The following is an 18,327-nucleotide window of genomic DNA, read 5'->3' as shown; positions in this document are numbered from 1 at the left end:
ATTAAGAACAAGCCTCCTGAAGGTAAGAAGTTTTCTTGTATCAAAACGTAAACGTTTTGTTTCAGGCAAAGCAGCAAATGCAGCTGTTATTCAGAAAACTTGACAGTTTTCCTTTCTTAGTAAAACCATTTCTCTGCTTACATTACCAAGTTACTGGACTGAACGAGTACGGACTGTCAAATCTTGAATTGGCTCAGAGTCCATAAGAATAAATCTACGTCCCAAATTGCAATGTGCTTATCTTCACTTCTTGAGAATACACTATTAGTACAAAAACATCTGGAGTTCACCACTAAACACATGATAAATATCTGCAATAAGGATGACAACCTCAAGAAGCAAACTGCTGAGGACAGACAGTACTTGAGTTAATGCTAAATTCAAGTACTTAATTGTACTCAACAGTAATGACAACTGCCACTCTGTTTTTGAAAATGCCATTTCCAACCACAATATTTCCTTGTCCATGACCTAAATATAGCCCTATAAATTACTGCTCCAAAATACAACTCAAAACAGGTCTTAATTCCAGAACATTTTCCCTTGTACAAAAATAAGGTAGTTAACTCTGAAACTGCAAAATTAAAACACACTCACGTGTTAATTCCTGCAATTAAAACGTTCAGAAAATTTCTTCCCATTTCCCCACTTAAAATCCTACATTTCATATATTTCAGGTTTTTTAGTGGGACAGAGTCTTCCTAATGCCTGTATTGTTAAAGTGACCTGGCTTTCCTGTAAAAAGATACTACAGATAGATTTATGCATAATTTTAACTTCACAGCAGAAAGAAAACCTTGGATCAAAAAAATTAAGAACACTAGTTTTCATTTTGTTTTTAGGATATGAAGGCATGATAAACCACCCCTCCTCACCCGCCTTCTCCAACACTCCATAGCACTTATCAGAACATTTAGGTTCTTCCTCTTAGCCGAGAAAGAGAGGGCTGCAATACATACTCCACTAGGAATACAAATGCGAACTGATGAAACTTTCAGACAGATTTACTAGGGGATCAAGTGTTTAAAATGGCCTGTAAGTTATACTAGCAGACATATTGCGTACAGTGCCACTCCAGGGGTCATTCTGTTGCTGTAAATTACTTCCCCCTGGTTCTGGTGCAAACCTGTTCTTGGGATTGAGTGAAAAAAATAGAGACGTGTTTTTAACAGAACACTTAAGAACAATGGTTTTAAACTGCTAATAGCTAACACTGTTAAGTCATACAGGCATTATGATTTGATAATACTAATCATCTTAAAGAAACTACGTTAGTAATATGATAATTTTCTTCTACTCAGTTTACCAAAAGGTGGTGTAAACTTTCGGTTTACATGCATACATACAGACACAGCAAACACTGATGTGAAAACCACTATATTTAATGAGAAGAAATACTAATTATTAATAAACAATCATTCATTCTTCATAAATACATGACATAATAGGTCATTTAGCTTGCAAATACAGTGCAACACAAGGAAGGGCAATGATTGAAGTTGTCTGTGTGCACGTGCAAGTTTTAACACACCACTCCCCACAAAACCCCTACGGCATTCAGAACAATTGATTAAGACTACGCATCTGCCCCTGGAATGAGTTTTCATTCATTTCATTTCAACTCAATTACAGTCTTGCATCTGACACAGTGTACTTAGCAAAGATATGCAGTTTTTAAAAGCGCTTGCTGTTCCTTATTTTCTGTGTCTAACTTGGCACCATGCAATATAACTTGTGCCCTTTGTTGTGACTGAAGCAAATGGGAACTGTCACTGGTGTGACAATGCCAAGAATTTGAGAGATCAATTTGGGAGAGGTCATAGGGTATCTCAAATTAGCAGATCTCTGGACTTCCATGCCAAATTTTCCATCTGTAAAATGGAATGATAGTTCCACATCCTACAGGAAAGCTGTAAAAGATAATATTTGTGCAACATTGAGGTACTGAAAGTCTCCATAAAAGATTTAAGCCAGTGATGAACGTAGTGGTGAAAGTGAAAAGCAGAGTAGAATTGAAAGCAAGAGTCTGACCAGTACGCAAACAGCACGAGCCATGCATTTTAAGCATTGAAGGGAGTACAGGGCAAACAGCTCTCCATGAAGCAAGAAAGCATCTGTATGATGCACAGAATGAAGCAGGGGTTCCTACAAGACCGGCACTTCCTGATTGTGTAATTAAAAACAATCTCATAATGGATTAACTTCAATTAGCACTGAGAAACTTCAAATCTAGCATTTCCTAACGCGCTTTAGGAAGCCTGGTTTTATGCAGTGGCCTCCTCATTAGAAAGCTGCACAGTTCTGATAGTGACAAGCAACTCTCTCATTACCTGGAACCTTTCATCTGTTTCATTCTCTCCAATTTGTCTCAGTAGCTCCCCGCTTGCTTGCCCAATGCTTCCAGCTGCAGTCAAAACTGTCTGTCGAGGCTGGAAAAATATAATGGTAATACATCAATTCAAAGAAAGTGAGCTTCACTTGAATTTTTGATTTCCTCAAGAAACTTCTGCATTAGCATGCAACCAATATGGCTAAAAAAAATTATACAACAGAAACACTTTGGAAAAATCTTTATTTTTCCACATGTGCAACTGCACATCCATATTTCAGGGGTTTCATCTGAAGTGCTCCCATAGAACATGTAAAGAATTTTGAAGACCTTGAATAGACATTGTTGTAATAATTCCAAGGATAATTAAAGGATGGACATGCAATATGCCAACTGATCTGAAATGTCAGGAGATTTCATATTCTTCAAAACATAAATATCTGAAGAGAAGAGATCTCAGGCAAACTGGCTGAGACTCCAACTCATAACAAACTATTCTGGTCAGCACGACTCATTTCTGAAGAACTACAACAGAGGGATTAACTTCTCATTTTATATGTCAAAGTAGACAAAGATTATTAAAAAAAAAGAATTATTAACTCTCCACTTCCTACTGAGTCACAGTACTGTTTGAAATGTTTCTAAAAGAGAATACAGTACTTTGATAAATTAACTATTTATTACACAAATCAAGTAACCTCTGCATATAACACAATTAGAACATTCTAACATCAAGGCAAGACTTAAAGGCATAAAAACAGACAAACAAAGGAATAACAAGTAGTCAAAGGAACTACTTGCACAGGTGACTATGTGGCACTGAGAAGGTGAGTCTTAGAAGCTAGCATGTCTCAAAAAGGCCAAAGTCATGCACTTTGAAAAGGGAACCTTAGAAGTTTCTATCTACTCACCTCTCCTGAAGTAGGTTGCACAGCCTTCAGCAAGTCTGAGACAGCACTGGCCAGTGTTCGAGCAGCTTTCAGGAGGTCTTCTCCACTTCCAATTTCATCATCCATGAGAGCAGCAAGCAGTTTCACACCTTTAGACATCTCAGTGAGGTTGGAAGAGATGGTTGTAATTGCACATCCCACAGCAGTGTAATCAGTGTCAACTGGGTCCCCTGTAAAGCAAATGTTTTTTCATGATCTGAATGCTTTAGTGGTTAAAAGGGAAAAAGAGGCAGCTACCACAAGCTACTCTCTGGTGAGAAGCAAAAGAGACATTTCAAGATAGCCAAGCAATGCCTACTAAGGCATTTCATTGTCACTTTAGAAAAATTAAAGACTGCTATAGTTTTTCCAAATTTTACATTTCTTCTACAACAATTTATCCTCCACCAGAATTTCGCTTCGTTCAACGTAATTTGCTGAGAAGTCCAGAGTTTCAGCTATTTTTCGACATTTAAAGAACCTTTTATTGACCTCTCTAAGCTCCTTCATCTTATAATTTGCTGAAGAAAAAAACATTGCCAATAAACCTATAATCTCTCTCTAACAACTGTCTGATCAATGATGCTTTTCTGTAGTAACCTTGCAAACATTCTACTTCGTTGAATAAGCAAGCTACATTTTGTCTTTATCTATGGTCATACTTTTAGGGTAAGAGATAAATTGAAGACATAAAAATTGCGTTGGGAGGGACAGAAAGCTTGTTGTGCACATCAATGCACTTAGTTATTGGGGTATTTTGAAGAAAAATTTTTCTCCAGCTGCCCCATACTCAGTCCCTATGTTACTTGAATTAGACTGATAAATAACTAGGAGACTGCAAGAAAATCCTTCTCTTGGAAATTTACCTGCTGTAAGGTTAACAACAGACGCAGTTCCTGCAGTGATAGCATCAACCTGAGAGTGTATTTCGTGTTTTGATTCATCAACCTTGTTCTGAACCCATACTCTTGATGCCTGAAGAGTAATAACAAAAACAAGAATCAAGGACCTCAGTGAGGTTCTGTAAGAAAAGACACTACGTAAATCTCTTGTTCCTTCATGAACCTTTAAAAGTGAAACCGAGGACAACCACCAAGCCGTTAAAGTGAAATACGAAAGCAAGCATTTTCTTTTGCTGAATCATTCACTACAGAATTGCTATCACATTTCAACAGCTGCCTGTTTAAGTTAAATGCCATAAACAGTGCATCCATGAAGGCTAAATGCTCTTGACTGAGTCCCCCATAAACAATAGTCTCTTGATCTGTCCTCCTGCCCTAACCTGGATCAGGAATGAGAGAGTCATATTTTGTTCTTATTTTTCAAGCGTTCAGGAGGCAGATGCTCCCACCATAAATATTGCATTTAATTATACACATGCACACGAAACAAACAGGAGTCCAGACATGGTTATGCAAGGAAGTCTGCCACATCTAATCTCAGAAGACTGATTAGAGTGAGGTGGAATATATGAATGCCTTAGAGAAAAATTAGCACAAAATTTTTATCTAATTTTAAAAGCTTTAGTGATACCACTTCAGCTCCAGGGACAATGACTAAATGGATCTGTACACACCCCAAAGCATTAAGATCCATTTCTATGAGGGATTAGAAAAACTCACCATGTCCTGCCCTAGAGGTGGCAGGTTATCAACTTCACTGAGATCAGCTTGTGCCTGTTGAACGGCATGCATACTGGTATTAATAGTCCCCATCAAGGCCTGCTGAGCTGAGGTCTGAAAGGCAAAAGAAGGAAATGGCTGCGTGCTATGTACCAAATGGTGCTTCCAGCAAATGTTGCATGTGCATAAAGAGACAGTGAGTGACAACAACCCAACAATCACACCCGGTCATTTCAGATAGCCAGCTTTTCCCTGGTGTAATGGAGAAAGCAAAGCTCTCTCACACTCCTTCTCAGAGTCTTGAGATTCTGCCTGTGCCACTTTATACTCCTCTGTACTAGCACGAATTTATAAAACACTGAACTGTCTCAGATCAAACAATGCCCAGCAGATACACACAAAAACACTGAGCTGTCTTACTGACTTGCATTCTAGGAACATGAAAACTGAATTTGCTTCTAGGATATCATTTCTGATTTGCTGGAACAGGCTACCAGCGTAATCAAGGATGATTCCAAAACTAAATTGCCATCAATATGCATAAGCTAACAGAAAATGGAAGGGTTTTAGGCAGAGCAGGATGGCTATGTGATTGGCTGTCTGTGGCAAGGTTTTGGCTGCGGGGGTGGCTTCTATGAGAAAAGACCAGGGGCTGCCCCATGCCAGGCACAGCTGGTTCTAGACAACTCCAACAGACCCACCACAGGACACAGCTGAGCCCAGCAGCCAAGCTGGTGGCACCTCTGCAAAAACAAGTCAAAATGTGATACCCTAAACATTTCAAGGATGCGCAAAACTTAGGTTCAGTAAAACAGCCATAAAGTCACACTCAATACCCTCCTCCCGCTCTTAGCGGTATCTGTAACATATTGTTTCTGATTACTTGCACCACAGACAAGTTTCAAACGCAAAAGCGAAGTTTTGAACACAAAACAAGGAGGTTTCTCACAAGCGGCGGCATATGTCCTCTGTGCATCTGACCAATTGTGACTTGTTGCTGAGGAGAAGGCATGATGCCAATGTTGAAAGTCTCTGGGCCACTGGACCCTGAACGCATAACAGCTGGTAGTGCCACAGAGCCATGCTCCACCTTCCCTGTCCGGTTGAACTGCTGCTGCAAGATGGTAGATCTAAAAAGAAGAAAAAGAAAAAAAAAAGCAAATGAAAAATCACAGAGATAATTACTTAGCTTCTGCAAATCAAGTTCTGCAGGATGTTCTTCCTTTCTAACCATTTTCTACCACATTAGACAAAAAATCATCTGGGACTTTTGGCAGACCAAATATTAATAGCACTAATGAGCAGGCACCAAGGAAAGAAGGCAACATGCAGTTTTGGTATATGTGGTACAACAGCTTTACCCCTTTAAGATGCACGAGACGCAGAACTGGAACCAGGTTTACAGCATAACAATTGCTTTCTCTCATAGTATAGGCTGATCAATAGAAAACAGAAGCGTGAACTCTGTGGAGATGCCTTTTCCAAGGAATCCCTAGATTTGGGATAAAAATTAACATTCTTTCTTCCCTCTTTATACACACATGCACACATAGTACTTCCTAATAATCTGGCAGCCTATCAAATAATGGGCTGGGAAGCAGGCCACTCTCAAGAATAATAAAGTTACTGTCATCCATGGCCAGGAACTGCTTTGCCAAATATACTGCTCATATTTAAATATGGTTCAAGGTTTAACTGCTAGAAGCGTTGACAGAAATTCTGGCTTTAACAACAATGGTGGTGAAAAAAGTAATTTAAATTGTGAAAAATGTTGTATTCACTCATTACAAGTTTTGAGCTTCTTTGCACAGCACATAGCTAACAGTATATTCTGGAAGTGATTTGGAAGGGGCAATGTCAAAAGAAAGCGCATCTGAAGATGCATGATCTGTCAAAAGTTGTGTCCTGGGTTACAGTGTAAAATGTGCCAAAAGAAAAAATATATTCTATTACCATCTTCAGGAGCTGTTGAGACCAGGTGGGGCGGTGCTCCCTGCCTCCCCCCCCCTCTGGACTATCTCCTGTTACTGGGCACAACAATGCCTTATCGCCTGACCCGTCGGTAACTCGCTCCTGGGCTATCTCCTGTTAATGGCCCATCAAGGAACTGCCTCACGACTCCCCATCCCATTGTGAGATGCTCCGCCCGGGGAGGGGGGGGGGAAGGAGCCAAGCAGTCCATGCCAAATAAAAACGGAGATTTTGAACACCCTAGCAGCCTTTCTTCCACTGGATTCCCAGAGGAGCTTTTCCCCCCACTGGAGTTCCAAAGGACAAGAGCTACCTGCCGACCACTGGACCTTCGGAGGAAGACCAGACTCTTTTACCTGATTGCTGCTTCCACAGAACTACACCCATCACTTCAGGAGGACTGCAGCCAGCATCTTATCGGACTGCTACTGCCACCCTAACAGGGTGTCAGGTTGTATTCCTGACTCTTGTCAGTGTAAACCAGTGGGTTGTTTGTTTTTCCCTGCCTTGTGTTATATACATATATATATTAGTAAAGAACTGTTATTCCTATTCCCCATATCTTTGCCTGAAGGCCCGTTAATTTCAAAATTATAATAGTTTGGAGGGAAGGGGGTTGCACTCTCCATTTCAAGGGAGGCTCCTGCCTTCCTCCACAGACACCTGTCTTTTCAAACCAAGACAAGTTGACATTTCATGTAAGGCCACATTAAACATCTAAACCGTCTATCTCCTATAAACCATACGTTTAACAAAATAATCAAATAGACTTTTCACATACACACTGCTGACATTGCCATCCTCAGAGTTCCAAGAGGAGCCTTGAGTGGCTCAGTACAGTTTATAATGTTATGAACATATTTCTTTTTTTCCTCACTGAGTGATCAATATTCCTTTTCAAGTGTATGGCCAGCCCTACAGTTCTGTTTTCTGCTACATACAGTTACTCTTCCATCAGAACCATAGCCTGACCTACTAGTATACCAAAACCTTACCTTTACCCGCACCACACGTCTGGTTTCTCTGAAGTGGTTTGGTGAAACAAACCAGCTCTATTCACAACACAATGTGCAATTAAACTGACAAATTTACTGGAAACCATGGACCTCGCAGACACCAAGCAACTAAACCCTTGTAAATCCTAGGTGTTTGCATGCAGATCAAAAATCTAGTATGATGTTTTCAGCTCTGCATCATTACTCCTCCCCCCCCAGCATTTTACTGAATTACAGCCTGAGTTCCTTTGTTCAAGGGTCAAGTTACCACAAACTGCTACCACTGCTGATTGCCTTAACCGACTACTTTGTAACAAAGACCTGCCCTTCAATCCTCGAATGAAGCACAGAGCCTGCTCAATTGCCTTGGGATAGTACTTCCTTCTATTGAAACACCCTGTAGAAAATAATTCTTTAACAGTAATAACTAACATTTCATTTGAAAACAGCTGCCACAGCTAAAAGGTGTCACTCTTAAATAAAGAGCATTTCCTGCTCTACACACTCACTTCTTAGGTGAAACAGATTCTTCCAACATGGTTGATTCCTCATCACCTTCGAGCCCGAATCGATCTTTACTTTGTTTCTGGAGGGGGGGGGAAACAAAACAAAAAGTTAAACGTGTGTTGCTTTTTGTTCTCCACCATTTCCTTGCCATTTATCTGAAAGCTAGTCAAATAATCTGCAGAGTCTTGTCCGGTGCTGAATACCATGCTTTTTGGCAGTGTACAACAGTGTAACCTCCACGTTGGAAGCGGTGCCCTTCAGCATCTAACAGACCAGGTTCTAAGCCCTGGCAGATTAAGTGCATAAAGGAAAAAAGCCTATTGGTGCCTTTTTGAACAAAGGTATAAAGAAAGTGCTGACATACTGTCTTTTCTCACAGAAAAAAAGTGTTCTGAGGACTGAGCGATATGCAACAACAGCAAATCCCAGCACAGACAGGACATGTACCATCCCTTTTCCCATCCTCTTTTAACTCAGGAACGTCAGGCTGACTCCAGTAACTAGAACTCAGCTACAAGTCATATTTAGCCTCCTGAAATGTTACTATATGGTGCTACCTACCACTACGGAATACATATCCATAGCAGAGATGATAAATTTAATACTGTATTCAAATTATTTTACTATAGTTACTTCAAATTTCTGGACAGTCTGCACATCTGACTTTTTGAGGCAGTTTGGTATAATGGAGTTAAATATACACAAGGGGAGCTAAGCCTAAACCACTAGAAACAACAGAAAACTCCATAAACCATAGAAGTAGTGCCTTGTAAAAACAGTATTTCCACTTGTGACCTAGCGCAAAGATACCGTCTGCTTCCCACCTCGTGTGATTTGTAGTCTGCATATCCTTATATGCATACAGAGAAACATCCACTATGACCATGGGTACATTTAATAGGAACGCCTCATGCACATCCACAGACACACCCCACCCAACTTTCTCCAAAGTTCTTACTATTATAGTTTGAGTTTATGCATAAACTGAAACTGCCTATTTCTTGTCAAGATTGTGCCTTAGTTCCATATTAATGTGAATTAAAAAAAAAATTTAGATTAAAAAATGGGAAAAGTTACTCAAGTTCAGGGTTCCCTGTCAACTGATTAATGATCAATCACTAAAAACGCAGGACAAGAGGGGGTGGGGAGCATTGCACCAATAATACTTTAGCAGAACAAAAATGCACCACCAATCCACACCAGAGCAAATGAGTTACAACAGTCCAAAACACACCAAGAATTAACATCATCCAGCTGAGAGCGATAAACCATACTTTGGGGCATGCAGCAGAGAGATAACTTGGGCTCACAACTGGAAACTGCATGCTTCTCAAACGCATCATGAAGCATCACGGGTGTTTATTACTTAACCTGTTCCTAATTCATTCATTTTAAAACTGGCTGTGTCAGCAGATTGTAAAGAAGAAATCAAAGGACTGGAAAGGAGTGGAAATATGCACATCTGTATTTTATCAAGACAGAAAGGCTCCTTCATTTGGCATTACAGAGCAAAGCTACTTTTGAAGCTTAAGAGCTAGAATAAAGTTTTAAACCATCTATAGAAACCTACAGTTTAACATTTTTAAATCTGAGATTGACAGCCTTGGAGAAAGAGGCATGTACTGTGATAAATTCTGGCGACCCTCCACAACATCTGATTTCATAATACAATGTTACATCCTACACTATTCGCGTGAACAAAGGCAATAAATTCTGAGCTGCTTAGCTTTCTGTCATTACAGCAAATAATGATGCAGTTTAGTTGAACCTTAATAAAGTAAAAGTACATCAAGGAGCAACCAGTGCTATTTGAAATGCCTCACTTTTCCATACAACATACTTAGAGTATGACCATGTTTGTTGGCAAAATTGGTAATTTTTGCTGTGGCACCTATTTGCTTGTGAATATTCCGAATGCTGCAGCTGCCTATCACCCTTTCCTCTCTCCTGCCAGAGATGCTTTTTAAAACCAAATTTCAAGACAGCCTGGCCTCTTCACAAACAAATTTTATCCCTCTCTGCACAACTGAGATAGAATTCTTTGCTTTACTAATCACAGTATTTTTACAGCAATATAATGATTTAATTTATTTTCATTTATTATTTTTGTTTGTTTTGCCAAAAAAATGTCTCAGCTTTGATGCATTATATACAAGAGCTGTTGGACAACTACTGCGTAGTCCTTAATGTAGTTTTAAATGCTGCTTCCAAGGGATCATTTCTTCCCACCTGATTCACCGCTTTGGTCCACAGCTTAAAATCCATAGTTGAAGCTTTGGACTCTTCTCTGGCTATACACTCAGAGTCAGCATTTCACCGTCCAGACAGAAAAACAAAGCCCAAGTGTGCTGTACTGAGCCTGATCCATACTACCACTATAGTTAACAGCCTTGATATTTTCCAGAAGCACTCACTTAAGTTAAGAGAAACAGCTTATGTAAAAATAAAAAATGTCAAAACATAGCATACAACACTGACATTGTGAGAGAAAAAGAACTGCAGCTTGCACACGTTTGAGCTTTTGCACTGCTGTACAGCGACTTTTACTGCATTCTTATTACACATAATGTTAACAATATACCTTTTTCAGGATGATATCAATGTAACCTGCAATTAATTGAGAGATCTGTTCTCCTTCAGTGGTCTGTACTGAGTAATAGCTTTCCTGATATTCACCAAAATCCTGAAGAAAAAGAGGAAAAAAACCCACACCTCTGAAAATTGTAAGTAAATAAATGAAGAAACAGTACCAAATATGAGTGAGAGAATTCAAATTTTGAATTGTTTGTATACACATTTTATTACATCCAACAGTAAATGAAACTGCTCCAAGATTCTAAACCAGTCTACATGGGAGGTGAGGGAGGAGAGGGGAAAGATGCTTTTTAGTGCAGCTTAATCACAGATGTTTCATAAATTGAAATGCCAGAGAGGACCAAGAGATACTTAGTCTGACTTTATCAGACTCAGTCACTGAAGGATGGAGAAAAATCTTTAGAATTTTATTCTAAAGCATAATCACCCATGCAATTTGAAATTAGATGCACATAATTTTCTAGCCACTCCCTCTTGGTCTACCACTTTAAACAAACTTTCACATCCAGAATACTCTTGTTGACTCAGTGGTCTCTTATGGACCAAACAATTAACAAAACATCACATTCACGAAAGTTCTTTAAATCCATAATTATAAAATGTATTCATGAACCATCTAGTTTTGTTTATGCTCACATCTTGCCAGTCACAAAGTACATTATGAATTGCAAGGACTGTAAGGGTTTAAGCAGGTGTGAATAAAGATGTTTTCTTAACTGTTTTAGTGGTTAGGTACAGAACAGATTTAAACACTGTTTTTTGAAAAGATTTACAGAGTACTTTTGGGGACCTGGTCCATCTAGAAACATCAAAATACAGATTGACCCTAGACACTAATATGGGCTAGTTTATTAGTTTGGGACTCAGTGACTCTATATAATGCTAGAAAATTACGGATAGAACAAGTTATATTAAAGAAACCTTTCTAAGTATTGTGCATCTTCCTTTCTCCTTGCCACTTAGATCCCTCTTCCTCTGAACAAATAAAAAAAGATTACCAGAGTGAAGCTTTTAGGTGACGCAGCCCAGCGTTTCACAGTTGTCAGTGGCCATTCCTGCAACACTTCCTTGGTCTTCTCATCCACACGCATCACTGAGTCTTTGGTGACACCCAGCAAGCGAGGAACCAGCTTGTTTTTGCCTTTCATCTTTTCCTATAACGAAGTGTGAAAGATTGTTTTTAATTAAAATGGAGCTTGCCATAGGAGAAAGAAAAAACATGATGGAATATACTGACAAAGGGAAGCAACTGGCATGCAGATGAGGACAATTTAAAACTCCAGGCTCAGCTTGCCTGGTCACAGACACTGATTTTCAAGCAATGCATTAACATTAAGAAGCTCTGGTCTTCACTGGATCTTTACTATGCAGTTCAAAACACACACCCTCTTCTCCCTCCTCCAGGAAACAGAAGCATTTTAGGGACTGTGATAACAAATCTTTGGATATTACTGTAAAACAAAAAACCAAACCATGATGGCTGTCCTTCTAGGCACAAGACCTCCTCTGTAAAATTGTATTAGAGAAGCTGAATGGGAAACTGGCATCAGGGAGACTAAGAAGTTAGATTGCCCTCACCGTTTCTCTATAAAATTTCTGGAGAGGTAAAGGAAAGGAAGGCTCACTGGGGCTGACAATTAGGCAAGATCAGCCATAACCTGTCCTGTATTTTGGATTTGAAATCTTAAAATCTTAGTTATTTCAATCCATAAGAACATCCTAACCCATGCAAGTATCACAAAGAAGGGGGCAGAGGCAATTTGCATGCTGCCAGCTAATGTTTCCTTATTCGTTGAACATTCTGCTTCTTTAGTTTTCCAAGGTTGCAGAGCATAAGCCCAAACTAACAATTTGCTGCATAAAATCGATTATAAAACAGAAATGAATCCACGTCCCATTCCCCTGAATTTATGTAGGCTGCAAAGAATCAATTCCTATTTACATAGTCATTTGACAGGCTTTTTAAAAGACCAATTATTCCTTCCAATAGAAGTTTCATGACATGGTTACTTAAGTCAGCCACTGTTTGCTTTAAGCTATGACAAAAATAAGCAAAAATTAACGAAAAATACGAAGATATTTATGAAAAATACAAAGATATTTTTACCTTTTACCACACAGGTCAGCTACACCGTGTTAACAAATTCCCACCAAACTGGCAGATTGTTTTAAGTGTGCATGCTCACTAATATTTTAGTTACTGAAAACTGCACACCGTAACTTTAGTATAGTTTCTAATACGCAACTTAGCTCAACAGCTCTGTTAGGGAATTGAGACTCCTTTCACCATTAATGGTGCCTTACAAACCACTTTCCCTTATAGGAAGCAAGACAACACAGGAATTCTTTCAAAGCATTCCGTATTAACAGTATTATCCTCTGCACATTTTTCATTCTATTTTCACCTCCTATCTGCTTCACTGGAATTTGTGTATGAGTAAGCACTTTAGGAAGAGGCAACCAATATTCAGCTACCTACCAAGATTCTGTACTGTACCTGCAGGAACTTGAGAATGAAAACATTTGCCTAAGTTTAGCCTCCTTTCCATTCTATGTCAGTGGTTACTGCACACTTGGGCACTTACGCTTCAGTCCTGTTTTCACAACAGAACGTCAATATCTTGGTACCAAATTATTTCAACAGCCTTAAGATCATGACCTGTTTTATTGTAAGGGTTAAGAGAAACTAATTGTGCAGCTGACGAAGTCGTTCTTCAGTTGCAGTTTTTCAGCATGCAATTTCTATTATCATTGAACTTTTAAACAGGAACAGCTTATGAGTTCTTTGCAACTGTTTTTCTAAAGACAGTACTCTGTTGGTAATCAAAAGAAAAAAAGAAGAAATGTCAATTTAAAGAAATTAAACCATGACAGACTCAACTTTCTTTCTGGAAGCAGTATGACTAGGATCTAAACTGAAATTATAATTCTGTCCCATGCAGTAATTTACACTTTTTTCCAAATGCTGCTTTCAGACATAAGGCTGAAAGAACATCTTTGATGTTTACTTAGTGCAGAATCTCAGCTAATACGTAACCAACCATACAGTATGGTCACAAGATCTGTTACCTTAACAAGGAAAAATGACACTCCATAGGTCCGCAGGGAACGGGCTAACTTCACATACTTCACTTTGGCTTCTATTTCAGTCATCTCACCACAGTTTTTGTGCTCCTGTAATGAGAGTTCAGTATCACTTAGGCAGAAACAACGCTTTCTGGAAACAAACAAAAAAAAGGGTATAGCTTTTATCTGTTTAAGGATGTGTAGTTAATAATCACTACAATTAGAATATTTGAAAAAAATACTGGCTAGAAATGTTAGCAAGATTGTATCCCATAATTCCTTACACTGGAAGACATAAACAACCTGTGAAACGGAACACTCCTCTTTGCCCATTATCCATTCTGTCTATACCTCAGATCAAGCACACTTAAACCACTTCTGAAACAGTTTAAAATTCTAGGTATTGCTGCTATTTGACATCATCAGGTTTCATACAATTAACACCTCTTTAGTCAGCTTTTCAAAATCATTTAAAAGTCCCAGCACCCATATTTTTTTCCCAGGAATAGCCTATTTATTTCTGCTTTATGCCCAAAACTTCCGATTCATGAGAGCCTCATGCCTTGTAATTGACCTTTTCTCATCTCTTGAAGGTACTTCCAATGTTGGGGTTTTTTTTGTCAGTTGCACCATTATCCACAATTTTTTTCATCACATGAGAAGAATTCTACAGGTGAGGAAGAAATAATGATTTTCCTAAATAGTTCATCCTGAAATACTAATCTAAGTGTGTCTGGTAACTCAATTTCTATTTATTATTTAAACAATTTATTCATTAGTAAACTTTATTACCTGTAAGTAATGACAACTAGCAATACTACATATTCGAACTTCTCAGCATCTGCTCTTCTACCCCAGATGGTTCTGCGGAAAAACCTGTCCCAATGTCCTGCTATTTAAGTACAGTTTGTGGGATTCCCTATCACACCTCATCTGCCCCTCACATTCCTGAGCTGCTGATGCCATCTCTTTCATGCTGACTGACGGCAGCAGGGGGAGCACCAAGGACATGGGAAACAATTTCCTACTCCAGTTTAAGTTATCATCTTGACAATGTTCCACAGAGGAGCAACTGCAACTCCAAAAACCCTTTTGCATCCCAAGGACATAGACTGATCACATTGGCCAAGTTCACCACAGAGAACACAATCAGGATCCCAAAAGTGCAAGGAGCCCAAATATAGTCAATGCAGATGGAATATTTAGCAAAAAAATCACCTGTCAAACTCAAGAATTTCATAACTTGGGGAAACAGCTGTTGTACTTCAAAACAACAGCTTGCTTATTCTACATTGCTGTTGTATCTTTGCCTAGCATCAGTGCCCTTGCTGATGGACTCCTTTTTCATGCACTGAAGTATGCAATGATTGAAACTACTCATAGATCACTGATCACTAAGTGTCTTTGCCTACTGAAATACAACTTTGACTATACAATGTAACTTGAAGAATTCTGAGGTCAACAGCTAAAATCAAGTGGTCTGGTTTCTGGCAGGACATACCAGTGATCTGTGATCTCAACTTGGGAATCAAGTTGAAGAGCAGGAACAGGTCACATACTTTCCTATGTCTATTACATTCCCAGTCTAGGAATTCTGTAGCTCAAAGTCTGTTCTGCCTGGAGCTTGTAGTACCTCCTCGTAGAAGAGTTTGTCTTAACACTTTTCTGTATACCTTTAGCTGGTGGTAGTGATGTTGCAGTTTAAGCAAAAAAAGATCCTTTCACTTCTGAGTATGCTATCATGCTATTCATAGCATGTGATTTTTTGCCCATGTCAAATGCGATCTATGAGTAGTTTCAATCATTACATACTTCAGTGCATGAAAAAGGAGTCCATCAGTGAGGACAGGAGCTTGACTCAGGCACTGGATTCAGGGATGCACGGATCGGGATCGACGACAGAAGAACAGACAGAGTCCTCCTCAGATGTCGGCTCTTCCTATCATTGTGAAGCAGAATTCATCTACAGGGAGGAGCGAACTGGACAGGTAACCCAAACCTGACCAACAGAGTATTCCATCCCATATACGTCATATTCAGCATAAAGCTGAGAGATAATGAGGGTCTCACTCTCCTCTTCGATGGCTGACACCTGAGGAGGACTCTGTCTGTTCTTCTGTCGTCGATCCGGATCCGTGCATCCCTGAATCCAGTGCCGAGTCCAGTGCCTGAGTGCAAAGACACTTAGTGCATCTACAGTATCAAAACTGAGACCACTTCCAACAGTATATCAGTACATTTTATACTCAACTGCTTCAGTCTTTTACAATTGTGCAATTCCCAGAGACATCACTGAACTCTCGAGAAGTAGCTAGCAGAACTCCAAATTACTTGAAGCTCATGCTTGAATAACAAAGGCATGAAATTAAAACCGCTTTTCCTAAATGTGCTCCTATTGTAGTACAAATGCACATCCTTGCATTTCAGTGCAACTGAGAAAAAGGTCTTAAGAATATTAAATATTCACTCTCTCCCCTTCAACCAAATACACTGAATAATCATCAGTGAATAAGAAAGGATCAGGACAATAAATCTGCTGAAGAAAGAAAAGCTGCTGGATTCCTTTCACTTGATTTTCTGATAGTTATATAATTCAAGTATATACAGAGTATACACCTGTGAAAGCTCATATTTTTCTTATAAAGGAAGTGAAACTATAGTAGGTTTTTCACCCTCACAATTACCTGAAATATTCTCTTTTCAGCCCCTCTTTGTTTCGTATATTCTTTAGGCAGGAATTCTTTTAGGCTAGAAAAAAAAAATTCCATAGTTAATGGTGCCTTCTTGAGGAAGGATGTTTTCCATGCTCCTTTATTGGCATTAAGTCCCCCAAGCTTCCTAAAATGGGCATAAAATACCTATACAACGAAACAAAACTGTCTAAGCAGGGTGAGAGCAAGAGAATACCTTACATAATTAAGAAAAACACTTTAGTTACATCCCCATGTAATAACTCTTCATGTTTTGAAAACTCATCAAAAGTAAACGATAGCTGTGAAACTTTCCGTTCTTAAACTATATGATGTCTCTCATCAGCTCAGAGGGGTTCACACCTAAACCGTAATATAGTCATTGTAATCTCGGGGGAAAAAGGGGATATCAAAACTTGAGGCACCTCTGTATCTGTACTCAGATACTACTATTACTTTTCAGTAGCACTGACGTACTGACATGCAGGATCAAGTTCTTCCTCTGTGTCTTCCAAGAAATGTCAGAACACTAATATTTTACTGAAAAACTGCAAAGCCATTTAAGTGGACACTTAATACCAGTCACTATCTCAAAACCAAAGTCATAAGTAACCAGTCCTAATTTCTGTAGCACTCAGATACTAAGGGTCTCAGACTGTAACGTAAACTAAGGAAGTTCGGTGTCCACGGTAAGAGTTTAGTGAGAATCTTTAAACACCTCACATGTACCTCCTTGCTATATAATAAAATAAACCCTTTATCTCAGCCAAACACCACCCCAACTTAAAGATATATCAACATCATGCTTTAACAGCAGTTCTTTTCTGGATTGCACTTCCCATCTGGAACACTCTACCCTCTGACGATATATGTCATATATTCAGCAGCACATTTTCAGACTAAAGAAACATCCACAGTTCAAAACAATTGGTTTCTAAGGATCCCCCCTGCTTTGAACTATTAAGAATCACAGAAAAAGTATGACTGGAGAATCTCTCCTCATTTTGGTTTATTCAGTAAGCAAGGACATTATTAACACAGAAAGCTAGAACTACCTTTTATCACAGAAAGTTGCAAGTTTTGAGAAGGATGGACTTTTTTTTTTTTTTTAAACAAGATTGGCAAAAAATTTGCTCTATTGTTCTATGGGTTTTTTGGGGGGGTGGGGGGGCATGGGCATTTGTAGATTTTGTTTGTTTGTTTGTTTGTTTTTAAACACAAAAGCCTGCCATTGAGGACAATAAACAAAAGTCAAAAGACAAAATCAGGATTTTGTGCCTTTTTCAAAAATACTATTTCAGTAGTGAGATCATTCATTTTGTTCGTTCCATAAAGCTCTAGCAATATAAAGCAAAGTCAGAACAACTGTCCTTGCTAATTTTTCTTCCAATGCTCCAGTAGTTACATCTCACTAATACATGACAATGAAATCTCTTCTCAGGACTTATTTACACAGTCACACAGTGAGGCGGGGAAGGCTGGAGTGCCAAATTAATTTTGTAGATAAAGACGGAATACAGCTTATTATCCTAAATATCTGGTGCCTTTATACTGAAACAACTCGTGCCTTTACACAGAATATCACAGGTTCAAACCAGTTTGGTTAAATTTACTTCCAAGGCA

At 39.0% G+C, this 18,327-nt stretch overlaps 1 protein-coding gene across 1 annotated transcript in view; it reads right to left on the bottom strand.

The window, feature by feature from the left end:
• Positions 1 to 18,327, bottom strand: part of TLN2 (talin 2) — a 113,786-nt gene that overhangs the window by 83,896 nt on the left and 11,563 nt on the right. Inside the window, exons 7-16 of the mRNA XM_086471830.1 lie at positions 16,699 to 16,762; positions 14,018 to 14,122; positions 11,947 to 12,102; positions 10,935 to 11,036; positions 8,356 to 8,432; positions 5,830 to 6,010; positions 4,881 to 4,994; positions 4,125 to 4,233; positions 3,241 to 3,449; positions 2,331 to 2,429 (exon numbers count right to left, since the gene is read on the bottom strand). Coding sequence (XP_086327956.1) covers positions 2,331 to 2,429; positions 3,241 to 3,449; positions 4,125 to 4,233; positions 4,881 to 4,994; positions 5,830 to 6,010; positions 8,356 to 8,432; positions 10,935 to 11,036; positions 11,947 to 12,102; positions 14,018 to 14,122; positions 16,699 to 16,762 — 1,216 coding nt within the window. The remainder of the gene's footprint in view (positions 1 to 2,330; positions 2,430 to 3,240; positions 3,450 to 4,124; positions 4,234 to 4,880; positions 4,995 to 5,829; positions 6,011 to 8,355; positions 8,433 to 10,934; positions 11,037 to 11,946; positions 12,103 to 14,017; positions 14,123 to 16,698; positions 16,763 to 18,327) is intronic.

The sequence above is a fragment of the Leptosomus discolor genome, chromosome 11 (assembly GCF_034619465.1).
Source record: "Leptosomus discolor isolate bLepDis1 chromosome 11, bLepDis1.hap2, whole genome shotgun sequence".
Lineage (NCBI taxonomy): Eukaryota > Metazoa > Chordata > Aves > Leptosomiformes > Leptosomidae > Leptosomus > Leptosomus discolor.
Note: the sequence above shows the minus strand (reverse complement) of the source record. Positions and strands in the feature narration are given on the sequence as shown.